The sequence below is a fragment of the Macaca mulatta genome, chromosome 19, assembly GCF_049350105.2.
Source record: "Macaca mulatta isolate MMU2019108-1 chromosome 19, T2T-MMU8v2.0, whole genome shotgun sequence".
Classification (NCBI taxonomy): Eukaryota; Metazoa; Chordata; class Mammalia; order Primates; family Cercopithecidae; genus Macaca; species Macaca mulatta.
In genome coordinates this window covers 1,099,289-1,124,356 of record NC_133424.1, presented here as the reverse complement: position 1 = coordinate 1,124,356, position 25,068 = coordinate 1,099,289, and the positions used below count along the sequence as shown (strand labels likewise).

At 60.1% G+C, this 25,068-nt stretch overlaps 2 protein-coding genes across 10 annotated transcripts in view; both read left to right on the top strand.

The window, feature by feature from the left end:
• The first annotated feature begins 2,753 nt into the window (after window positions 1-2,753).
• Window positions 2,754-16,232, top strand: CIMAP1D (CIMAP1 family member D). Of its 4 annotated transcripts, none has more exons than XM_077978881.1 (4): window positions 2,754-2,903; window positions 12,138-12,235; window positions 13,060-13,173; window positions 14,847-16,232. In XM_077978881.1, the coding sequence occupies exons 3-4, from the start codon at window positions 13,149-13,151 to the stop codon at window positions 15,365-15,367; spliced, it is 546 nt and encodes a 181-aa protein (XP_077835007.1). In that variant the 5' UTR covers window positions 2,754-2,903; window positions 12,138-12,235; window positions 13,060-13,148; the 3' UTR covers window positions 15,368-16,232. The 4 variants fall into 4 exon arrangements, with proteins under 4 accessions (XP_077835007.1, XP_014977751.2, XP_077835006.1 ...); XM_015122265.3 differs by lacking the exons at window positions 2,754-2,903; window positions 12,138-12,235 and adding exons at window positions 5,591-5,857; window positions 8,220-8,327 and having other exon boundaries at window positions 14,847-15,517; XM_077978880.1 differs by lacking the exons at window positions 2,754-2,903; window positions 12,138-12,235 and adding an exon at window positions 5,591-5,857 and having other exon boundaries at window positions 14,847-15,517.
• Window positions 16,233-17,844: 1,612 nt separating this feature from the next.
• The window catches only part of SHC2 (SHC adaptor protein 2), a 39,714-nt gene continuing 32,490 nt past the window's right edge, over window positions 17,845-25,068 (top strand). For all 6 annotated transcript variants that reach the window (XR_013409394.1, XR_013409397.1, XR_013409395.1 and 3 more), the window contains exon 1: window positions 17,845-18,353. Coding sequence is in view for 1 of the 6 variants with exons in the window: in XM_028840027.2 (XP_028695860.1) it covers window positions 17,898-18,353 (456 nt within the window). In the remaining 5 variants the exon portion in view is untranslated. The remainder of the gene's footprint in view (window positions 18,354-25,068) is intronic.

The following is a 25,068-nucleotide window of genomic DNA, read 5'->3' as shown; positions in this document are numbered from 1 at the left end:
GGCGTGGTGGCACACGCCTGTAGTCCCAGCTACTCGGGAGGCTGAGGCAGGAGAATCGCTTGAACCTGGGAGGCAGAAGTTGTGCTGAGCTGAGATCGTGCCATTACACTCCAGCCTGGGCAACAAGAGCAAAACTCCGTCTCAAAAATAAAATAAATAAAAGTAATTTCACATGTTTCTCTTTTTTTGCTATAACTACTAGAAAATTAAAAAATGGCCAAGCGTGGTGGTTCATGCCTGTAAACTCAGTGCTTTGGGAGGCTTGAGACCAGGCGTTAAAGACCAGCCTGGGCAACATAGCAAGATCCCATCTCCACACACAATAAAGAAGAAATTAGCCAGACGTGGTGGCACCTGCCTACAGTCCTAGCTACTCCAAAGGCTGAGGTGGCAAGATCACTTCAGCCCAGAAGTTGGAGGCTACAGTGAGCTATGATTGCACCACTGCACTCCAGCCTGGGTGACAGCAACACACTGTCTTAAAAAAAAAAAAAAAAAAAAAAAAAAAAAAAGGTAGGCAGTTCTCATTCTGTTTCTGGTGGGCAGTGCTGCTGTGGATGATCAACTTTCTGGCTAGACCATGAGCTTGGTGAAGATGAGTTGATCTTGGTTGCCATCATCCTTCCTATCATTCTCTGATCATCCTTCTCCATCATCCATTCCTTCATCCTTCCCATCATCCTTCATCATCCTTCTCCATCATTCTTGCCGTCGTCCTTCCCATCGTCCTTCTCCATCATCCTTCCCATCATCCTTCTCCATCATCCTTCTCCATCATCCTTCCTGTCATCATTCTCCGTCATCCTTCCCACCATCCTTCTCCATCATCCTTCCCATCATCCTTCTCCATCATCCTTCCTGTCGTCATTCTCTGTCATCCTTCCCACCATCCTTTTCCATCATCCTTCCCACCATCCTTCTCCATCATCCTTCCTGTCATCATTCTCCGTCATCCTTCCCACCATCCTTCTCCACCATCCTTCCCATCATCCTTCCCATCATCCTTCTCCATCATCCTTCCTGTCGTCATCTCTGTCATCCTTCCCACCATCCTTTTCCATCATCCTTCCCACCATCCTTCTCCATCATCCTTCCCATCATCCTTCTCCATCATCCTTCCCCATTATTCTTCCCATCGTCCTTCCCATTGTCCTTCTCCATCATCCTTCTCCATCATAATTCCTGTCATCCTTCTCTGTCATCCTTCCCACCATCCTTCCCATCATCTTTCCCGCCATCCTTCCCATCATCCTTCCTACCATCCTTCTCCATCATCCTTTTCATTAGCCTTCCCGTCATCCTTCCCATCATCCTTCTCCATCATCCTTCCCATTATCCTTCCCGTCATCCTTCCCATCATCTTTCCCATCATCCTTCTCCACCATCCTTCCCACCATCCTTCCCATCATCCTTCCTGTCATCTTTCCCATCATCCTTCCCATCATCCTTCTTCATCATCCTCCATCATCCTTCCCACCATCCTTCCCGTCATCCTTCCCATCATCCTTCTCCATCATCCTTCCCATCATCCTTCCTGTCATCCTTCTCCATCATCCTTCCTGTCGTCATTCTCCGTCATCCTTCCCACCATCTGTCCCGTCATCCTTCCTGTCATCCTTCCCGTCATCCTTCCCACCATCCTTCTCCATCATCCTTCCCGTCATCCTTCCCACCATCCTTCCCATCATCCTTCCCGTCATCCTTCCCATCATCCTTCTCCATCATCCTTCTCCATGATACTTCCTGTCATCCTTCTCTGTCATTCTTCCCACCATCCTTCCCGTCATTCTTCCCGTCATCCTTCCCATCATCCTTCCCCATCATCCTTCCTTCCAGTTATCCTTTCTGTCAACCATCCCCATCATCCTTCCCAGCATGTGACGCCCTCTCCCGGCACCGCCCACGTTTTGCTCTCCCAGATGTCAGCAGAGGGCGCCTGTGAGCTCTGATTGGGACTCGTCCCTGACCACAGCTTTCACGTGGCCCAAGTCCCGGCAGTTACTCCTGTTACTGCCCGAGACGGTTGTTACTGCAGTTACTCCTGTTATTGCCTGAGACGGTCATAAGACTGAAGGAAGGGAAGAAGTTGAAAATGATAACAAGAAACAAAAGAAACTTTTAAATAGAAATGAAAACTTAAGACAAAAGAAACTTTTAAAGGAAGGGCAACATGGGGAAGAAAAAAAGAGAAGAAAAGAGAGAAGAAGGGGCCGGGCGTGGTGGCTCACGCCTGTGATCCCAGCACTTTGGGAGGCCGAGGCGGGAGGATCACGAGGTCGGGAGATCGAGACCAGTCTGAGAAACATGGAGAAACCCTGTCTCTATTAAAAATAGAAAATTCGCCAGGCATGCGGGCACATGCCTCTAATCCCAGCTACTCGGGAGGCTGAGGCAGGGGGATCCCTTGAACCCGGGAGGCGGAGGTTGTGGTGAGCCGAGATCGCGCCACTGCACTCCAGCCTGGGCGACAGGAGTGAAACTGCATCAAAAAAAAAAAAAAAAAAAAAGGAAGAAGAGAAAAGAGCTCCCTGATCTTAATGAGCAAAGGCTGCTTCTTGAGCTTTTACAGCCCTTTGTATTTATTGGGTAACAAGAGCAGGGAGGAGGAGGTAAGGATTGATCAGCTATTTAATTGATCACAGGTTCATGTTGTTACTGGCAGGCTTCAGTTATGCCTAATCATAAGAAATACTCGTGCCTGGATGGTGACGCCCTCGGCAGCCCTTGTGCGCAGCAGACGCAGTTTGTCAGTTTGCCAACGTTCTGCATCTGTGAGAACAGTTTGCTGTTTACTCCTATGGCCCCCGGTGCTGTACTGAGTTGATCACGGCCCTCATTCTTTCGGCCTCTAACACGCCCCTTCGCCCACGTTTTCTCCACAGCGTCGTGCCCTCTGCACTCACGTAAGTTGCACTGACCTGCCTGCCTGTCTCGAGGGAAAGGGAGGACGAGGAACTTGTGTGTTCTGTCCCCTCCCGTTTTCCCAGCACCTGAGCAGGGCCTGGCCCCCAAATAAACACTGGCTGAATTCCTATTTACAGCGAGAACAAGGGTCTCGGGAGCACCTACAGCGTCACCTTCCAGGACACCGAGCAGGGCAGTGGCGTCCCTCCCCGGCAGCTGGGCAGGTGGACGTGGGACCGGCGCCCGGCCTCTCATCCAGTCCAGCCTCCCTTTTTTTCACCGTTGGGATTTAGTCTCTTCTGTCGAACAGACAGGATTAAAATCAGGGCTTCTCTGCATGTGCGTCGAATTCATTTGCATCTCATTTGCAAGCTCTTTGCTTGGCAGTTGAGACGAGCTCCGAGCTGAAGACAGAGGTGATATCAGATCAGAAGGGGACTGGAGGCTGGAGGGGTCCCAGCTCGGCTGCCGGCCCTCAGCGTCCTCAGAGCAACACGCCGTTGGCTTGGCCGGCTTCCTGTCTTGCCTTCCCTGTGTTAGCTTTTGGTTCCACCCCACGTAAAATGGGGAGACGGAGGCAGGTGGGGCCAGTCCTGGCTGGAGCCTGGTTGTAGGGATCTGACAGCCCATGTCACAGAGGGGAAACTGAGTCAATTGGGGCTGGAACCAAGGTCTCTGGCTGTCTGCCCTTGGTGGCTGTCTGGTGTGGCCTGGACCTGGTGACACGGATGTGAGGAGGGATGGAGTTGGGGGAAGAACTTCTAGGCTCTCGTCTCCTCTGTCTCTCTAGCCCTGGGAGCCCTGGGCCTGCACTTCTGGCTGAGCGGCGTTGACTGGCCGAGGGCGGTTGAGGTCTTTCCCCCCCTCTCCCTCCTCAGCACCCGTTCCTGCTGTGTCTCCGGAGTTTGTGCTGCCTCTGGAAACAAGCAAACGGTGTGCCCAGGGCTGGGCGGTGACAGGGCCTGTGGGCTGGGGGCCCTCGTGACCGAGGAAGGAGCCAGTGAGGGTTGATTTGCTGGCAGAGGCATCTCAGGTAGAGAGAGCTCAGGCAGAGGCCAAGGTGGGGACCAGCTTAGGGGCTCGAGGGAGAGCCAGCAGGCCCGGATGGCCAGAGTAGAGCAGCAGAGGGGACAGGAACAGGATGAGAGGGCAGGGGGAGGTGGGGACAAAGCCATGGAGGGCCTGTGTCCACGGTGAGCGTTTGGGTTTTATACTGAGGGCTGCAGGGATCCACACGATAATTCTAAGTGTTTCTGGAAAGTTGTTCTGGGATGAGAACCCAGAGGCACTTAGCCCGAAGCTTTGATATTAAATCTGAGTCCGAGAACCCTGGGTTCAAGTCCTGGATCCCCTGATGAGTTACTGAGGGACTCAGTGCATGTTACTGTCTCCCAGAGCCTCAGTTTCCCCATCTGTAACAACAGATTAGGGTTTGTGGCAGTGCCTCCCTCACCGAGATGCTGTGATAACGAGACAAGAAGATGCCTGCGGGGCGGGGGGTGGTGGGTCACGCCTGTAATCCCAGCACTCTGGGAGGCTGAGGCAGGTGGATTATCTGAGGCCAGAAGTTCGAGACCAGCCCGGCCAACCAACCTGACTCTACTAAAAATAGAGTCAGGTTGTCCCAGCTACTCCGGAGGTTGAGACAGGAGAATTGCTTAAACCCAGGAGGCGGAGGTTGCAGTGAGCTGAGATGGTGCCACTGCACTCCAGCCTGGGCGACAGAGCGAGACTCCGTCTCAAAAAAAAAAAAAAAAAAAAATTACACTGCAAAAGGCTCCAAAAAATACAGAAACGAACAAGGAGGAGACAGGAACGTGCCTCCCATTTGGCAGTTTTCTGAGCCTCTTCTTGGAGCCTCACACAGTGGTTGCCTTCAGTGAATCACAATCCATCGCGGTTTAAATCCCGCAGACTTCTGGAGGCAGTGAGGGCGGCTCTCACCTCCCCTGTGTCCTCGCCGCTGCCCCAGGGCCTGTGCACAGGTGTCCCTCACGCTGACGTGCGCTCCTCACAGGTCTCTGCACGCTGCCTCCTCACCTGCTTGGGGACGGTTCGGTTTTACCTTCTCCGCGGGGCTCGCCTGCACCCACACTGCCACCCTGAACCCCAAACCCGTGTGCGTTTTCAGTCACACTCAGTGCCTCTCATACAGCAGACTGTGTTCACTTATCACATTTACTGATGACTTTCTCATCTTGAGAACATCTCCTTCTTTTCTGTCTGTTCCTGTCCAGTTCTCACCACCCCAAACAGAAACTGGTACACAGTAGGTGCCCAGCACGTGCTTATGGGAGGAATGAGTGACAGGATGAGGCAGTAATGCTTCTTGGCTCAGAGGTGCAACTCCCAGAGTTGTGAACTTGCCGTATGACCTTGGGCCGTGCCTCAGTTTCCCCAGGTGTAGAAATGGGGGCACGCCGCCCACGACCCCACCAGTCCCTCCTGCTGTGAGGCTGTGGGTGTCATGTTTGCAGGTCTAGTTCCCTGGGGCCGGCCCTGGCCCCAGCCGCCCAGCTCTGCCGGTTCCCGGGAGACACATTCCGCTGACACCGGACTCTTTCCTGGACTGTCCAGCTGCCTGGCTGACACTCGATCCCGGCCCCACTTCCAGGCCAGTGTCCGGCCGACCAGCCTGCCTCAGGCCAGGGCCCCACGACTCCCTGCTGTGGGACAAGGGGCTGTCTGTGCAGCTGTGGTCGTGGGAGGGTGTGGTGAGGCCGTGAAGGTGGGGACGGTGCCTGGGCCTGTGGCCGCCAGAGCTGCTGAGGCTCAGGAGGTAGCACCAGGCCCCGTGGGTGCTGCCGGGGCCATCGCCTGCCCACCATGGGGACCCTCAGCTGCGACCCCGCCCCACGGTTGGCCACAGCCCCCCTTGGCCGGCGAGTGACGGAGAGCCAGATTCTGGAGACCGGCCTGAGGAAGTCCTGTGGGATGGCCACCCTGGAGAACGGTGCGTGCCAGCCACGGGGGACAGGTGGGACCCTTTCCTGCTCCATTCCCCCCACTTCTGGGGCTTCTGGAATGTTCTGGGAGCCCAGCAGGAGGCAAGAGTTTCAGGCAAGTCCTTGCCTTCCCCCAAACCTCAGTTTTCCTTCCGGCAGGATGGGTGTGGACACGGGGTTGCCTGGGCCCCGAGTATGTTTCTGTCCAACGGAAGCTGAGTGTTTTGTGGGCCGGCCCCTTTCCAGGGGCTGTGGGTACGGCAGGGGGCAAAGCCACAGCGATCATGCGGGAGACGCGGGGAGAAGGGAATGTTTCCAGCGTGGCCCTCGGGGACGGGCGCCGTAGACAACGCGGGGCAGGGCAAGGGGCGCGTGTGCGGAGGCTGCTCTGCTGGGAACCACGTCAGCTGCTGGCCTCGGTGAGGCCCCGGCCGGGCCGCAGTTTCCTCAGCACAACAAGCAGCTGGAGTCAAGCCCCGAGCCAGGTCCTCGGGTTCTGTGGTCTCTCCTGACCCCTGTGGCAATGAGATTCCGCAGAAGCCACAACACGTGGCGTCCGTGACCGTGTAGCTCTGGGGGGCTCAGGCCTCAGTTTCCCCACCTCTGTGTAGCTCTGCCTGGGCCTCAGTTTCCCCATCTGTGACCGTGTATCTCTGCCTGGGCCTCAGTTTCCCCATCTGTGACCGTGTATCTCTGCCTGGGCCTCAGTTTCCCCATCTGTGACCGTGTATCTCTGCCTGGGCCTCAGTTTCCCCATCTGTGACCGTGTATCTCTGGGAGGCTCAGGCCTCAGTTTCCCCATCTGTGACCGTGTATCTCTGCCTGGGCCTCAGTTTCCCCATCTGTGACCGTGTATCTCTGCCTGGGCCTCAGTTTCCCCATCTGTGACCGTGTATCTCTGCCTGGGCCTCAGTTTCCCCATCTGTGACCGTGTATCTCTGCCTGGGCCTCAGTTTCCCCATCTGTGACCGTGTATCTCTGGGAGGCTCAGGCCTCAGTTTCCCCATCTGTGACCGTGTATCTCTGCCTGGGCCTCAGTTTCCCCATCTGTGACCGTGTATCTCTGCCTGGGCCTCAGTTTCCCCATCTGTGACCGTGTATCTCTGGGAGGCTCAGGCCTCAGTTTCCCCATCTGTGACTGTGTATCTCTGTGCCTGGGCCTCAGTTTCCCCATCTGTGACCGTGTATCTCTGGGAGGCTCAGGCCTCAGTTTCCCCATCTGTGACCGTGTATCTCTGCCTGGGCCTCAGTTTCCCCATCTGTGACCGTGTATCTCTGCCTGTGCCTCAGTTTCCCCATCTGTGACCGTGTATCTCTGCCTGGGCCTCAGTTTCCCCATCTGTGACCGTGTATCTCTGGGAGGCTCAGGCCTCAGTTTCCCCATCTGTGACCGTGTATCTCTGCCTGGGCCTCAGTTTCCCCATCTGTGACCGTGTATCTCTGGGAGGCTCAGGCCTCAGTTTCCCCATCTGTGACTGTGTATCTCTGCCTGGGCCTCAGTTTCCCCATCTGTGACCGTGTATCTCTGGGAGGCTCAGGCCTCAGTTTCCCCATCTGTGACTGTGTATCTCTGCCTGGGCCTCAGTTTCCCCATTTGTGACCATGTAGCTCTGGGAGGCTCAGGCCTCAGTTTCCCCATCTGTGACCGTGTATCTCTGCCTGGGCCTCAGTTTCCCCACCTCTGTGTATCTCTGTGCCTGGGCCTCAGTTTCCCCATTTGTGACCATGTATCTCTGGGAGGCTCAGGCCTCAGTTTCCCCATTTGTGACCATGTAGCTCTGGGAGGCTCAGGCCCCAGTCTCCCCATCTGTGCCCCAGGGTGAGGGGCACTGCTGTTCTCCAGCCCTTCCCTCCCCTGCCCTTCCCTCTCCTGCCCTTTCCTCCCCATCCCTCCCCAGCCCTTCCCTCCCCAGCCCTCCCCAGCCCATCCCTCCCCAGACCTTCCCTCCCCTGCCCTTCCCTCCCCTGCCCTTCCCTCCCCTGCCCTCCCCAGCCCATCCCTCCCCAGACCTTCCCTCCCCTGTCCTTCCCTCCCCAGCCCTTCCCTCCCCAGCCCATCCCTCCCCAGCCCTTCCCTCCCCAGCCCATCCCTCCCCAGACCTTCCCTCCCCTGTCCTTCCCTCCCCAGACCTTCCCTCCCCAGCCCTTCCCTCCCCAGCCCTCCCCTCTGTGATTCATGTCTGACTCACAATGCAGGCATCATATCATCATATTTTGTCTCCAGAGGGGCAGCAGCCTCTTGGTCCCGGGGCCCCCAATCCTCACCATGGAGGGAGAGGGGAACCCAGGCTAAGGCTCAGGAGCTGGGTCCAGGGCTCCTTCCTTGGGGAATCTGGGCCCAGGTGGTGACCTGAGGGCTTTGGGCTGCAGGCTCAGGGCCAGGCTTGTACGTCCTGCCGTCCACCGTGGGCTTCATCAACCACGACTGCACCAGGGTGGCCAGTCCCGCCTACTCGCTCGTCCGGAGGCCCAGTGAGGGTAAGGCGGGCGGGCGGGCGGCCGGGGGCTTCCCTGGTCCTCCAATGTCCCCCCGGGGCACTGATGGGTCTCCTTACCCCTTAGATCCAGGCCCCCAGTTAGCAGGGCAGGAAGCAGGCAGGGCTGGGCTGGACTTGCTCCACCTCCTACTTGCTGTGAGACCTTAGGCAAGCTGCTGTCCCTGTTTTTTCACTGATGAAGAGAATGGAAGGAGAAAGAGCGTTGTAGGGAGGTGAAGACCCGTACCTGCCTTCCCGCGTTTGCAATTCCTTGCTGCTTGGTCTCAGGCAAATTGCTTAAGTGCTCCGCAACTCAGTTTCTGTTAAAAGTTAACAATACTAGGCCGGGCGCGGTGGCTCACGCCTGTAATCCCAGCACTTAGGGAGGCCGAGGCGGGCAGATCACGAGGTCAGGAGATCGAGACCATCCTGGCTAACAGGGTGAAACCCCGTCTCTACTAAAAATACAAAAAAATTAGCCAGGTGTGGTGCGGGCGCCTGTAGTCCCAGCTACTCGGGAGGCGGAGGCAGGAGAATCGCTTGAACCCGGGAGGTGGAGGTTGCAGCGAGCCGAGATCGCACCATGGCACTCCAGCCTGGGCGACAGAGCAAGACTCTGTCTCACCAAAACAAAAAAAAAAGTAGCTGCAAAGCTGGGTGTGGTACCGTGCGCCTGTGGTCTCAGCTGCTGGGGAGGCCCAGGCGGGAGGATCACTTAAACCAGGAGGTCGAGGCTGCCGTGAGCTACGATCACACCACTGCACTCCAGCCTGGGCGACAGAGTGAGACCTTGTCTTAAAACAAATTTTAAAAAAAGAAAAAATAGTAGCCACAGTGATGCATAGCGATTAGTAAGGGCTCAGTAAACGTGAGCTGTCGGGTGTGAGGCTGAGCCCGTTTTTCCATCCTGAAGGTGGGGGCTCCCCAGGCCTGGCCCATCTCACAGGGCTGTCGTGTATCTCTGTGGACATTCCTGGCTGCTTGTGCAGGCATGGGCGGGGGGCGGCACGGCGGGAGGGCAGCACGGCGGGGGGCAGCACGGCGGGGGGCAGCACGGCGGGAGAGCGGCACGGCGGGAGGGAAGCACAGCAGGAGGGCGGCACGGCGGGGGGCAGCACGGCGGGGGGCAGCACGGCGGGGGGCAGCACGGCGGGAGGGCGGCACGGCGGGGGGGCGGCACGGCGGGGGGGCGGCACGGCGGGAGGGCGGCACGGCGGGAGGGCGGCACGGCGGGAAGGCAGGCACGGGCGGAGGGCAGCACGGCGGGAGGGCGGCACGGCGGGAGGGCGGCACGGCGGGAGGGCGGCACGGCGGGAGGGCGGCACGGCGGGGGGCAGCACGGCGGGAAGGCAGGCACAGCCGGAGGGCAGCACGGCGGGAGGGCAGCACGGCGGGAGGGAAGCACGGCAGGAAGGCAGGCACGGGCGGAGGGCGGCACGGCAGGAAGGCAGGCACGGGCGGAGGGCAGCACGGCGGGAGGGCAGCACGGCCTGAGGGCAGCACGGCGGGAGGGCAGCACGGCAGGAGGGCAGGCAAGGAGCGCACTGGCTCGCTGTGCCACAGGCTGGTGGCCTTGCCCTGTGGTGCTTGCTCCTGTCTAGAATGGGCGCAGTGGCTGCGATGGGCTCTGACGAGTGACGCGGCTCAGGCGTGGACCGTGCCTGGTGCACAGGGAGCTGCTGGTGTGCATTAGTGGTGCTGCTACCACGGGCCAGTGCATCTCAGTGCTCCCAAATTCCACCCCTCCATCAGTGCTCCCAAATTCCACCCCTCCATCGGTGCTCCCAAATTCCACCCCTCCATCGGTGCTCCCAAATTCCACCCCTCCATCGGTGCTCCCAAATTGCACCCCTCCATCAGTGCTCCCAAATTGCACCCCTCCATCGGTGCTCCCAAATTCCATCCCTCCATCGGTGCTCCCAAATTCCATCCCTCCATTTTCTACCACTGCTCCAAGGTCCCAGCTGGGCTGGGAGTGTGGTCGGAAGGGTCTTGTGTGGGGAGTTTGGTTCATATGGACAGAGGCCTGCTGGGAGGGTTGGCTGGAGGAGGGGCAGGACAGCAGCCTGTTCTCAGCCTTCCGAATGAGCAAAAATCCCAGACCACACTGGGACTCAGGAAGCTGCAAGGGGTCCCAGAAGGCCAGTGAAGACGTCAGCATCCCCTGTCCCCAGGACCGGGTTAAGAACTTAGCCTGTGACCCAGACAGATCTGAGTTCCCAGGTTCAAACCCCAGTCTCGGGACACTTCCTGGGACAGAGACAGCGTGGGGAGCCTGGTGGCGTGGGAGTCGTGCACACTTTGCTAAAGGCCCAGGATAGGCTCCCTGGAAGTGGAGCATGGGATCTGGGTTTTGTAGGATGAGTAGGAGTTCGGTGGAGCCCTCAGAAGAACTGAACTCCAGGCAGAGCATGCTTTGTAGGCTGAGGTCTAGAGATGAGCAATGTCACGATGATCTGGGGTGTGTTCATTTCTCACGGGGCACTGAGCCTGGGGTTGGGGAGGGCAGAAGAAAAGGCAGGAAGGTTCCAGGTGCAGTACAGAGGCTAAGATCAGTGCTTCAGCATGGGGAGTCCTGATGGCCAAGCCCTGCACAGTGAGCACTTTGAGGCGAGTCTATGGTCACGTGAGCGAGGCCCAGGCATCTGCAGAGGGGCGATGGGATCATAATCCGGGATTTTTCTTTCCTTTTCTTTTCTTTTTTTTTTGAGACGGAGTCTCGCTCTGTCACCCAGGCTGGAGTGCAGTGGCGTGATCTCGGCTCACTGGCACCCACCACCACACCCGGTTAATTTTTCGTACATTTAGTAGAGACGGGGTTTTACCGTGTTATCCAGGATGGTCTTGATCTCCTGACCTCGTGATCCACGGCCTCAGCCTCCCAAAGCGCTGGGATTACAGGCGGGAGCCACCGCGTCTGGCCATGATGAAGGGTTTCTAATATAAAATTAGCAGGGCATGGTGGTGGCGCCTGTGGTCCCAACTGTTCAGGAGGCTGAAGTGGGAGGATTGCTTGAGCCCAGGAGGTGGAGGCTGCAGTGAGCCACGAGCCACTGCACTCTCCAGCCTGGGCGATGGAGGGAGATGCTCTAAGTCCCCAGCCTCTTGCAGTCCTGGGGGACTGTATTTGCCCTGGGCCTAGGGAAGGGGCTAAACATAGACCCCCCCCTCCTGCCAGTCAAAGAAACGATGAGGCTGTGGCTAAGGGTCAGTGACCACCCTTGGAGTGTGGCCAGTGAGCCTGCCTTGGGGACCACAGCGTGTGTGCAAGTACTCGTGCCTGTGGCAGGGAGGTCTGGAGCCGTGTCTGGGCCACACTGCGTGCCACGGACTCCTCAGGAGAGGGCGAAGGTTTGGATGACGTTTCTTCCCTCACCCATGGCTCGCTGGCACGTGTACTGAGTGTGTGCACAGGCGGTCTGTGGGGCCGTGAACACTGGTCAGGCTGCTACACGCAGGTGCCCGGCATCCGTCACTGGATGTACTTTGGCGTGGCAATAATGGCAATCATGGCAACCGGTCCCAATCACGAACTGCAAGGGCCCAGGATCACTCCCTTCTGCAGATGCTCTCACAGTTTGATTTTCGCAACATACTGACGAGGAAAATAAGGCTTAGGATAAATGACTTGGCCAAGGTCACCGGCTCACGAGAGGCCCTGCTGGATTTAAACGTGGTCCAACGCCGAGCCCCTCTCTTAAGCATGAGACTTGCCAACAAGCCCAGGCGCTGGCTCAGGGCCTAGTTGCTCTTGTTACTCTTACTTTATGTACAGTTTGTTTTTGAGACTCCGTCTTGCTCTGTTGCCCAGGCTGGAGTGCCACGGCACGATCACAGCTCACTGCAGCCTCAACCTCCCGGGCTCAAGTGATCCTCCCCCTTCAGCCTTCCGAGGAGCTGGGACCCCAGGTGCCTGCCAACATGCGTGGCTAAGTTTTAAATTTTTAGTAGAGACGGGATCTCACTGTGTTGCCCATGCTGGTCTCAAAGTCCTGAGCTCAAGTGGCCCTCCTGCCTCGGCCTCCGAAAACGCTGGGATCACGATTGTGTACCACCACACTCAGCCTAATTATGTCCAGTTCCAGCAAACCCAGGAGCTGGTTCTCCAGCCCACACCTGCGCAGAGGTTAGAGGGGGAGAGGGGACTGCAAACAGCAGCAGAGCAGAGCACGCAGGAAGCACTTCTTTTTTTTTTTTTTTTTTTTTTTGAGACGGAGTCTTGCTCTGTCCCCCAGGCTGGAGCGCAGTGGCCGGATCTCAGCTCACTGCAAGCTCCGCCTCCCGGGTTCAGGCCATTCTCCTGCCTCAGCCTCCCGAGTAGCTGGGACTACAGGCGCTCGCCGCCTCACCCGGCTAGTTTTTTGTATTTTTTAGTAGAGACGGGGTTTCACCGTTTTAGCCAGGATGGTCTCGATCTCCTGACCTCGTGATCCGCCCGTCTCGGCCTCCCAAAGTGCTAGGATTACAGGCTTGAGCCACCGCACCCGGCCGCAGGAAGCACTTCGATTGTGAGGAGACTGAAGAGCTGGTTGAGACAGTCAGAGCAGGGACCTGAGGCCACTCAGTTCAGGCAGCCACAACTCAGGGCCCCCGGGATGACCACTCCGAGATGGGGCTGGGGTGGCCTCTGACCTGGTGGGAGTGTCTCGGGGCCAACAGGGGCACTGATGGCGGGAGGTGGGGCAGGCACTGTCTTTGGAGTCACTCCCAGCACTCCGGGTTCCTCTCCCCAGCACCACCTCAGGACACCAGCCCGGGCCCCATCTACTTCTTGGACCCCAAAGTCACACGCTTTGGCCGCAGCTGCACCCCCGCCTACTCCATGCAGGGCCGGGCCAAGTCTCGGGGTGAGTACCCCATGCAGCCACACGAGGACCTGCTTTCCGGGGTCTCAGCGACTCTCCTGCCCTGTCCTCCCTCTCCCTCTTATCCTTGGAGTTCTTCGAATGCCAGTGTCTTTGGAGTGATCAAATCCAAGGGACACGGAGGAGAGGCCGCCATTCCAGTGCCCACAGGGGCTGGGGAAACTGAATGAGTGAAGTGGGTCAGGGTCACGGAGGCCCTGAGCACACATGACCACAGGGGCAGCCGGCCTTGGTGTCAGAAGGTGAGAGGTGAATGGGGATTGTGGCAAATCGGCAATGTCCTTCACAGGCACCTAACAGCTTGCCTGCACACCTGAGGCACCTGCCTGACTCCCTTCTCCCATCCACCTGCCCACCCATCCACGCATCCATCTATCCATCCACCCACCCACCCACCCATCCATCCACCCACCCACCCATTCACCCATCTATCCACCCATCTACCCACCCACCCACCCATCCACTCATCTATCCACCCATCCACCCACCCACCCATCCACTCATCTATCCACCCATCCACCCACCCACCCATCCACCAACACATCCACCCACCCACCCATCTATCCACCCACCCACTCACTCATCTATCCACCCACCCACCCACCCATCCATCTATCCACCCACCCACACACTCATCTATCCACCCATCCACCCACCCACCCATCCACTCATCTATCCACCCATCCACCCACCCACCCATCCACTCATCTATCCACCCATCCACCCACCCACCCATCCACCAACACATCCACCCACCCACCCATCTATCCACCCACCCACTCATCTATCCACCCACCCACCCATCCATCCATCTATCCACCCACCCACACACTCATCTATCCACCCATCCACCCACCCACCCATCCACTCATCTATCCACCCATCCACCCACCCACCCATCCACTTATCCATCCTTCCACCTATTCATCCATCCATCCATCATCTATCCACCCATCTACCCATCCATCCATCCATCCATCCATCCATCCATCCTCCATCCATCCTCCATCATCTATCCACTCATCCACTCACCCATCCATCCACCCACTCATTCGGCCACCTACCTACCCACTCATCTATGAATCCTTACTTTTTTCCTTCTACCCATCAACCGTTCCATCCATCCATCCATCCATCCATCCATCCATTTACAAATCCCTTCATGAAACATTCACTCCTCACTCAACCACTCACCTCCTACCTATCCTGTTCACCCATTAACTCAAACAGTCAACTACTGGTGAGTCGGAGTAGATTTGACATTCCTTCCTCTCTATGACATCTCAGTCTGGTGGGGCGGTTAGATGCAGTGCAGACCATCCCACCTCAGTGTGCTCATGTCTGGAGAGACAGGAAAACCCAGGCTGAGGGGTTCGAGAAGAGCTGTGAAGGCTCTACCCTGGATGGTATGGGGAAGGCAGCAGGGAAGAGGGGTGGAAAATGAAGGCATGCTTGGCCCTGGGTCCAGCTTGGGCAAAGTCCTAGAGGCTTGGAAAACAGACTGTGTGTATGGAGGATGGGGAAGGGAGAGAAATGCACCTGGGTTACTTGAGAAGCGTTGTGAGCTCCAGGGTGCATGCGGGCAATGGGGAGCCATGCCGGGTCTCTGAGCAGGTGAGGACATCAGTGCCACCCTTCCTTCCCCACTCTCTCAGGTCTGGAGGTGACACCAGGCCCTGGGGCCTACAGCCCAGAGAAAGTGCCCCCTGTGCGCCATCGGACACCGCCAGCTTTCACCCTGGGCTGCCGCCTCCCTCCTAAGCCCCTGGACACCTCAGCCCCTGCCCCTAATACCTACACCATGCCCCCTCTGTGGGGCTCACAGATCTTCACCAAGCCCAGAAGCCCCAGCTACACAGTGGTGGGCCGCACACCCCCTGTCCGCCCCCCGCAGGATCCTGCCGAGATACCAGGCCCGGGCCAGTACGACAGCCCGGACGCCAACACCTACCGCCAGCGCCTGCCCGCCTTCACCATGCTGGGGCGGCCCCGGGCCCCGCGCCCCCTGGAGGAGACCCCCGGCCCAGGCGCCCACTGCCCAGAGCAGGTCACCGTGAACAAAGCCAGGGCTCCAGCGTTCTCTATGGGCATCCGCCACTCAAAACGGGCCAGCACCATGGCCGCCGCCACACCCTCCAGGCCTTCGGGGCACAGGCTGCCCGGCCGCTGCTGCTAGGCCAGGCTTGTTTCCCACACGGTGAACGGGGGTGTGGGCGGGCCTCTCCTGGGGCCTGGCTTTTGTTGGAGGGGCTAGGAGAAGCCGAGAGGGACTGGGAAACCAGTATTCCCTTCCCTTTCCTGAACTGTCCGGGTCCTTCTAGGACACCTGATCCTTCCAGTCCCTGGGGGCTGTGACCCGTGGCCCTCTGCAGGGTGCAGGGTGAGTCTCCTTCCAGTGCCCCAGTTTCTTCCAGTTTCTTCCAGGTCACACCAGGCCAGGCCAGGCCAGGCGGGGAAAAGGACACCTTCCGGCCCTCCCCAGTAGCTGGCTGGAGACGGAGCTTCCTGTGTCCTAGAACTCGGCGTCCAGCCCCACTAGGGCCTGGGTCCTCATCACAGCTTGGGTTTCTGCCACATTCGGACTCTTCCCTGTCTCATGGAAATGTGGCCACCAGCCCCGGTCCCAGCCCAGACTCAGGCTGGAGGCAGCCCTGAGGCCTGTGCGTTTCCCCCTCCACATTCTACAGTTGCTTAGCCAATAAACCTCTCCCGGGCCGCAAAGCTGTCAGCATCACACCGGCTGGCTCATTTAATGTGTCTACTGACGTCACAGAAAGGAGACACAAATGCTGCCCTCCAGAGCCAGACCCACAGCCCTCCGGTGCCCAGGGGGTCTGAGAGACCACGAGAGGGACCCAGGGCGAGGGGAGGCTGGAGGTGGAGCCAAGCTTTTGAGCAGGGAGCCGGGTAGGCTTCCAGGAAGAGGGAATATTGAAGCAGGGTTTTGAAGGATGTATAGGGGCTTGATGTATTCTGATATCTGCCATCAGTAGCTGCTTGCTATGTTTTGGATATTAGTAAAGATCATCTATGCTTCATAGCAACTCGGGACCAGGTGGCATTTACTGAGAGGAAATGGTGCTTTGGGGAGACCGGACATTTGTCCTGGGGCGTGCTGCCAGCCCCCGCCTCAGTCTGATGTCAGGATTTGAACCCTGGACGTTGGACTCAGTTCCTGCCACTGTCTCCTAGGAACAGGAAGGAAACCCACTGGTGGCGCCCTGTGACTGAGCCCTCTGTGTGCCAGGGAAGGATGGCACCGGGACCACCATACAAACCTCCCATCCAAAAAGACTCTAATCCCGGAGCTTGGGAGGGTCGCACGCTGCCCCGGGACCTCTCTGAGGGATGCCGCCTGGGAGGCACGCAGGGCACAGAGAAGGGGTGGTGGGGCCGCCCTCTCTTCACCCTACAGCCCTCGGCCTGGGGCCGCCAAACCTGACCCATCCTTCACCCACTAGGTGAACACACCCCGGACCCTGCAGCCTGGATCCCCTGCGTATGTCTGGACACGTTCCCAGACGCAGCGTCCCCCGCGCGCACAACACACCCACCGCGCGCACGTCCAGCCGACCCACCGCGCCCACGATCCGCTCCTCCCGCGGACGCGCAGGGGCGATCCGAGCCCGACGCGCGCCCGGGCAGAGACGGCCAATCGCGGCCGCGCGCCTCCCTCCCCTCCCCGCCTCCCCGGCCCCGCGGGCGGCGCCGGCTGTGATCTCATCCTCTGATTTATCGATCAGGCTCCGGGCGGCCTCGCCCCCCTCCCCACCTGCCTGCGCGTCCCGGCCCCTCCCTTTGTTCCCGGCAATCAGCCCTGCTTGGGGCGTGGCAGGGGCTGGGGTGCTCCGGCCAAGTCGGGCCAGGAGGCTGGGTCCCGGGGTGACAGTGACACCCCGTTTTCTGGTGCAGAAGGAACCGACCCTGGAGGGAAGGTGCGGCCGGTCTCGGAGAGACTGAGGCTGGGGCCCAGGGCTCAGATGAGCTGGTGCAGGACTGGGCTCCCCAGAAATGAGAGAGGAAGGGCCGCGACCCTCCAGCCCGCCCCCCAGGGTTACAGCCGGAGAAACTGAGGCCGGGACAGGCCGCAGAGCAGGGGCCAGGCTCCGCTCCTAGCACCCCCTCCCAGAGCCGGCACTCCTGGGTCTGAGCCTCCGCTGTGCGCCCTCGACCGCGCCCCTTCCCCTCCCCGGGCCTCAGTTTCCCCACTAGGAAATAGGGGTGACCCTGAGGTATCCTCTAGCTGGAACAACGGAGAGGGAGGGGCTGACCTTGGGGTCTGGGGTTCTCTTTTCCCTGGCCACGCCTCCCCGGGCCTCAGTTTCCCTTAGTCAACGGGAAAGAAGGGAGGTGATTGCTAAGACTCTCCAGCTCGGTCCTTCTGGGAACTTGGGCGGCGGGCGGGGGTGGGGGGCGCAGTGGGGAGGGTCGCTGACGGGGTTCTGGGTTCAAAGCCCCGTCCCGCCTTGGCTGCGGGTTCCAGGCCAGCGCCCAGTGTCCTCAGAGGGCCTCAGTTTCCCCAGCCTCGCGGCCAGGAGGCCGGGACGAGGAGGGCCGGGGTCCCAGGGGCGCAGCCCCCCGCGGCTGCGCGCTGGGCCGGGCGGATGACATCACCGGGCCGGGGGCGGGAGGGAGCGGGCGGAGCGGGAGGGCCTCCTCCGCGCCAGGCGCAGCGCCCGGTCGGGCTCCGTGGGGCGGCCGCGGCCATGACGCAGGGTCCGGGCGGGCGCGCGCCCCCGGCGCCCCCCGAGCCCGAGGCGCCCACCACCTTCTGCGCGCTGCTGCCCCGAATGCCGCAGTGGAAGTTCGCGGCCCCGGGCGGCTTCCTGGGTCGCGGCCCGGCGGCGGCGCGGGCGGCTGGGGCCTCGGGGGGCGCGGACCCCCAGTCCGAGCCGGCGAGCCCGGGGGGCGTCCCGGCGCTGGCGGCCGCTGTCCTGGGCGCCTGCGAGCCCCGCTGTGCGGCGCCCTGTCCCCTGCCCGCGCTCAGCCGCTGTCGGGGCGCGGGGGCGCGGGGGCCGCGGGGCGCGCGGGGGGCGGCCGGGTCCGGGGACGCCGCCGCCGCCGAGTGGATCCGGAAGGGCAGCTTCATCCACAAGCCCGCGCACGGCTGGCTACACCCCGACGCCAGGGTCCTGGGGCCTGGGGTCTCCTACGTCGTGCGGGTGAGTCCCCCCCACCCCCCCCGCCGGGAGCCCGTGCGCGGCGGCCTCCCCTCCCCCACCCTTTCCTCCGGGACCCCCCGGACCCCGCGAGCCAGGTGCCCCCTCCCCATCCTTCCTGCTCTCCCGCCACCCCGGACCCCCATCTCCAGCCGGCGCCCGGCGGCTGCCCCCACCCGGAGGCGCTGGGGTCCGGGTTCCCACGGCGTCACGTGGGGAGGGGCGGGGAGAGGGCGGCGGGGGAGGGGCGCGCATGCGCGTGTGCACCGCCCCCCCACTCGGATGGGGCGGGCGAGGCCGAGAGTGACAAGCGGCCGGGGTGTCTCTGCCGCCGGAGCCCCCTGGACAGCTGTTCACGGGTGACAGCCGGGGCCCGAGACCCTGGCCTGCGGTGGGGGTGCGGGAAGGGGTGTTTGGAAGGGGGCTGGCGCCGGGACAGACCCCAGGATTCCAGATGGGAGGCTGCAGGGACTTCCGGGGTGGCCAAAGAAGCGGCCTTTGTTTATTTATCCTGGATCTTATGATAAATGAACGTTTTCAAACACGCGGGGAAGGCGGGCGCGTGGACACAGCGCGCCTCCACCTAGGACTGTAACCTTCACCTCTGCTGACGGGTCTGCCCCTCTGTGGTTTTTGATAAACTGTGTGAAGTCACCTGCAGGGGTGACAGGGCCTTGCATAGTCCCCTGTCTTTTGAGAGAGCAGCTGTCCCACAGCTGCAGTCATTACGGTGTCTGGGAAAATGATCGGCCATTCCCGAACGCCCCTGCTGGTGGGGCAGTGCTCCCCGCTCCCAGCTGGCCTCTGCAGCCAGAACATTAGCCTGTGTTCCCATCGGGTTGTGTCTTTGCTTTTCTGGACACTGAGTTCAGTGGGGTCCCTCCCCCTACTCTGGGTTCAGTGGGGTCCCTCCCCCTACCCTGGGTTCAGTGGTATCCCTCCCCCTACCCTGGGTTCAGTGGGGTCCCTCCCCCTACTCTGGGTTCAGTGGGGTCCCTCCCCCTACTCTGGGTTCAGTGGGGTCCCTCCCCCTACCCTGGGTTCAGTGGTGTCCTCCCTCTACGCTGGGTTCAATGGGGTCCTCCTACAATACATGTACCATGGGAGTCTGACTTTATTTGGAAATGGGGTCCCTGCGGATGTAATCTCGTTAAGATGAGGCCTGGCTGGATCAGGGTGGGTCTTTGTAAGGAGAAGGAAATTTAGACTCAGACGCACAGAGGAGCGGGCCGTGAGGAGACAGAGGCAGAGGTGGGGGCCACGGGGTCTCAAGCCAGGGCCCACCAAAACGTGCGGGAGCCCCCAGAAGCTGGCTGCGAAACCTCCCTTCCCACGTGTGGTCTGGGGGCCTGGGATTGTCAGCCTCAGGAGCCCTCGGCCTGCAGCCTACAACCGGCTTCTGCCTCCTTGGACCCGCTTCCGCCTCCCCGGGACCCGCTTCCTCCTCCCCGAACCTGCTTCCGCCTCCCCGGGACCCGCTCCCAGGAGGCAACTTTGAAGCTGAGACCTGAGCCATGGAAGCCGCAGCCGTTGGGATTTCAGACAGAGTTCTGGGCGGGACACAGCAGGTGCAGGTGCAAAGGCCCGAAGCCGTGGGGATTGCAGACCAAGTTCTGGGCGGGGCACAGCAGGTGCAGGTGGAAAGGCCCGAAGCCGTGGGGATTGCAGACAGAGTTCCGGGCGGGGCACAGCAGGTGCAAAGGCGGGAAGCCGTGGGGATTTCAGACAGAGTTCTGGGCGGGACACAGCAGGTGAAAAGGCCCGAAGCCGTGGGGATTGCAGACAGAGTTCCGGGCGGGGCACAGCAGGTGCAAAGGCGGGAAGCCGTGGGGATTTCAGACAGAGTTCCGGGCGGGGCACAGCAGGTGCAAAGGCACAGTAGGAGCCGACCTGGCGCGTGCACGTCACCCCAAGGAGATCCGCAAGGCTGGAGCTGGAGAGGGAGGACTCTCTCTGTGGGCTGTGGCGAGGAGTGGGGGTGGTTTTAAGTAGGGGGACAGTGCAGTGTGTGCAGTTTTGAAGGCCCTGGGGGCTTTGTGGAAGTGGCGCTGAGGGAGGAGGAGGGTCTGGAAGGGCAGCAGAGACGCGGGAGGAGGCTGCGACAGATGGCGGTGGCCGAGGCCAGGGGACCTAGGTGAGGGGAGAAGTGGACAGTGAACCTGTGTTGGAGCCCAGGGGAGTTGCTCATGGACGAGGGGCCCCAACCCCAGGGAGCTTGACTGGCCTTAGCCCCCAGTGCTGTCCCCCGGGAGCCCCGTTCCCCGTACCTACGTCATGGCAGGCACAGGGACAGCCAGTCCCTGCTGGTCACAGGGAAACCTGAGTTAAGGAAGAGGACAGCCAAGCCCCATCATCCGGGGGCTGCGGCCCGTGGCTCAGGCCCTCAGGGATCTTCCATGCTGGAGGGGCCCTATGCGCTGAGGGAAACTGAGGCACAGAGAGGTAGAGCTGTGTCTGAGGTTACGCAGTGAAAAGCAGGACCAGAACCCGGGGCTGAGGGTCCTCCTGTGGGAGCCAGACAACATTCTGAGAGCAGGCATCATGTATGCACCGGTGTGAGGCACAGCAACAGCCCCCATGTCCACATCCAGCCCTCCGATTCTGCAATGGTGCCCCTCACACAGCGACAGGGGACCTGCCGGTGGGATCGAGTGAAGGACCCTGAGACGGGATGATCTGGGGGCCCGGTGTCCTCGCAGCGGGGGGTGAGAGTCGGAGAGAGACTGGAAGAGGCTGCGCTGTGGCTGCAAACGGGGAGGAAGGAGCCCCCAGCGGAGGGATGTGGGTGCCTTGGGACGCTGGGAAAGGCAGAGCAGATGAGGGACCAACTCCGCCCACACCTTGATTTTAGACTTCTGACCTCTAACCTATGACCTCTAACCTATGACCTCTAACCTATGACCTCTAACCTAAGCGGATTAGCTTGCGTTGTGTCGAGCCACTCAATTTGTGGTAGTTGGTGACAGCAGCAAGAGGGAATGGATGGGCTGGGCCACTCACCGGGCATCACAGAACCCCCACAGAACCCTGCAGCGATCCCGGTGTGCGGGCGAGACGTTGGACGCTGGACCGGCAGCGGCGTGGGCCCCGCGTCCGAGCGCCGTGGGCTGCATCGTTGCAAATGCAGGACCTTGGGCGCTGAGGCTCACGCCGAGTCCTGCGCGGTGCTCAGAGTTCCGTGGAGCCCCGGGTTCCATTCTCCCCACAGCCCTGGGGCGTCCACCCATTTTACAGATGAGGCGGCTGAGGCACAGCAGGTTGAAGAGCTTCCCGAGAGCCTCCCCTGGGTCACAGCACTGGTGAGACCTTCGGGGCCGTCACCACAGACCTGACTTGGAGCCTCCGGGCACCGAAGGGACCTGGATTGTCTCCTGCAAGAAGGACCCGGGGTCGGCGGCTCAGTGACTTTATCCCGAGTCCAGGTCATTGTTACCCCCCCGAAATTCTTGCCAACCTGGAACCCCAAAATGAGGCCTTCTGTGGAAACAGGATCTCTGCAGGTGTCATTAAACGAGGTCACGTTGGATTCAGGTCACCCTGACCCGGTGACCGCTGTCCTTACGAGAAGCCGCGTGAAGGCGCAGAGAGGACACGGGACAGGATGAGGGAGGCAGAGGCGAGCGACAGGGCCACGGGCCAAGGATGCTGAGGAGCCCCGGCCACCACCCGCGTGGGGAGAGGCAGGACGGGCCCTCCCCTGCTGCCTCCGGAGGGGATGGGCTTCCGGCCCCGAGGCCTGTGTGAGGAAGCATTTTTGTGGATTTCTGTGGTCTTTTTTTTTTTTTTTTGAGACGGACTTTCGGTCTTGTGGTCCAAGCTGGAGTGCAGTGGTGCAGTCTCGGCTCACCCCAACCTCTGTCTTCCGGGTTCAAGCAGTTCTCCTGCCTCAGCCTCCTCAGTAGCTGGGATTACAGGCACGCGCCACCACGCCCGGCTAATTTTGTTTGTATTTTTAGTTTTATTTTTAGACGGGGTTTCACCCTGTTGGCCAGGCTGGTCTTGAACTCCTGACCTCAGGTGATCCGCCCGCCTCGGCCTCCCAAAGTGCTGGGGTTACAGGCGTGAGCCAGCGTGTCTGGCCCGTTTCTGTGGTCTTAAGCCCTGTTTGTGGGGATCTGTTCGGGCAGCCACAGGAGACCGTGCTTCCCAGGGGTCTCTGCTGGCCTCGGGTCAGTTCCTGCCCTGGCCGAAAGGCGGTGGCTCTGGTTTGGCAGAACAGGGTCCCCTGTCTCTGCGGGGCTCTTCCGTGAATGGGGACGTCGTTCCTGGGAATCCCCCGCCGACTTTGCCCTGGTTCTCGTGAGCCCAGCCTGGCACCGCCCAGCAGAATCGTCCGTGTCTGCACCGTCTAGCGTGGCTGCCGCGAGTCCCGTGAGCAGCTGGGCCTTGAGGTGTGGCCTGTGCTGCGGTGCCAAGTTAATCTTACCTGACTTTAAACTTAAGTGGCCCCAGGCGGGAAGCAGCTGCCCTGCTGGACGGCTCGTCTGGATGAATCTGTATGCCTGATCCTCGGGCCTCACCTGAAGGCGTAGACCTGAGCAAAATGGGTCTCTGTTGAAAAAGACGCAGGGCTTCTCTTGTGGAGAGGCCAGAGTCCGTGCCAAGGTCTGTGGGCACCGACCCCGCGTTCCTCCGACACGTGCCATTTTGGCGCTGGGCTCGCCCGCACACAAAAGTCCCACGGGTTAGGTCGTCCTGCTGTCTGTGGTGCCCTCACGCACCTCATCTCATGAGCGCTTCAGGGAGAGTCTCCTGTGCGTGTCCGCCTCTGCTCCTGGTGCATGGAGCCCAGGCCCGGCAGGGGATGGACGCAAAGCGGGACACGGTCGGCGAAATGACACTTCATCCTTCCCGCATCATGGGCGCCTTACGCTGGGACGTGCAGGGAGTTGTGAGAGGGTGACAGAGTTGACATGGTTCAGCTCCAAATGCAACTTTTCCTTGAAGGCGAGGGTTTGGGTGTGGCAAGTTGACACGGTGGATGAATCCCATGGCTTGACAGCATCCCTGAAGATCTGGGTTCTGGCCGGGCATGGTGGCTCATGCCTGTAATCCCAGCATTTTGGAAGACCAAGGTGGCAGGATCACTTGAGCCCAGGAGTTTGAGACCAGCCTGGGCAGCGTGGTGAAACCCTGTCTCCACCAAAAAAGTAAAAAAACATTAGCCAGGCAGGGTGATGCACACCTGTGGTCCTGGCTACGTGGGAGGCTGAGGCAGGAGGATCACGTGAGCCCGAGAATTCGAGGCTGCAGTCCGCCAAGGTCGTGCCACTGCCCTCCAGCCTGGGTGACAGAGCAAGACCCTGCCTCAGAAACAAAACCTGAGTTTTGTTTCTGAGAACAAAGAACCCATACCTGGGGGGTTGGTTCTTTCTTTTTTTTTTTTTGAGACAGAGTCTGGCTCTTTCGCCCAGACTGGAGTGCAGTGGCCGGATCTCAGTTCACTGCAAGCTCTGCCTCCCGGGTTTACGCCATTCTCCTGCCTCAGCCTCCCGAGTAGCTGGGACTACAGGTGCCCGCCACCTCGCCCGGCTAGTGTTTTTATTTTTATTTTTTGTAGAGATGGGGTTTCGCCATGTTAGCCAAGATGGTCTCAATCTCCTGACCTCGTGATCCACCCGTCTCGGCCTCCCAAAGTGCTGGGATTACAGGCTTGAGCCACCGCGCCCGGCCACCTGGGTTCTTTCTGTCCTTCTCCCATCCAAGTACCAGCCAGACCTGACCCTGCTCAGCTTCCGAGGCCGGATGGCATCGGGCGTTTTCAGGGTGGTGTGACCACAGCCTCTGCCGTCTTTCTGTGCTGCCATCCTCAGCACGCTGGCTTGGCGACCTTCAGGGTCAGAAGATGGAGGCCACAGTTCCCGACATCGCCGGGGCCCGGCCACGTCCGCTGGGAGCAGAGGTCGTCCCTTCCTGGGCTCTTCGTAAGAGACTCCGGCCGTTCTCCCTCCCCCCATTGGCTGGAAATGGCAAACGCTTCACTCATGGAGGCTGAGGCAGGAGAATCGCCTGGACCCAGGCATGAGTGGATCAACACGGCGTGGCCATCCACACGCTGAAATACGATGCGGCCAAGAAAAGGAATGAGGCGGCCGGGCGCGGTGGCTCAAGCCTGTAATCCCAGCACTTTGGGAGGCCGAGACGGGCGGATCACGAGGTCAGGAGATCGAGACCATCCTGGCTAACACGGTGAAACCCTGTCTCTACTAAAAATACAAAAAACTAGCCGGGCGAGGTGGCGGGCGCCTGTAGTTCCAGCTACTCGGGAGGCTGAGGCAGGAGAATGGTCTAAACCCGGGAGGTGGAGCTTGCAGTGAGCTGAGATCCGGCCACTGCACCCCAGCCTGGGCGACAGAGCAAGACTCTGTCTCAAAAAAAAAAAAAAAAAAAAAGAAAAGGAATGAGGCTCTGACCCAGGCCACGGCACGGACGGACCCTGAGGACGCCTCACTCAGTGAGACTCCAGACACAGAAGGACAAGCTCTGTGCAATTCCACCGTCGGAGGTCCCCAGAGCCATCAGATTCACAGAGGCAGAAAGTAGGACGGGGCTGGGGAGGGGACGGGGAGTGAGTGACGGGGTTGGGGTCTGAGTCTGGGAAGATGTAGACGTTCTGGAGAGACGGCGGTGGCCGCACAGCTCCGGGAATGCGCTGAGCGCCACTGAACCCTGCACTCCAAGACGGTTAAAACCCTAAACTGTATGTTACGTGTGTTTT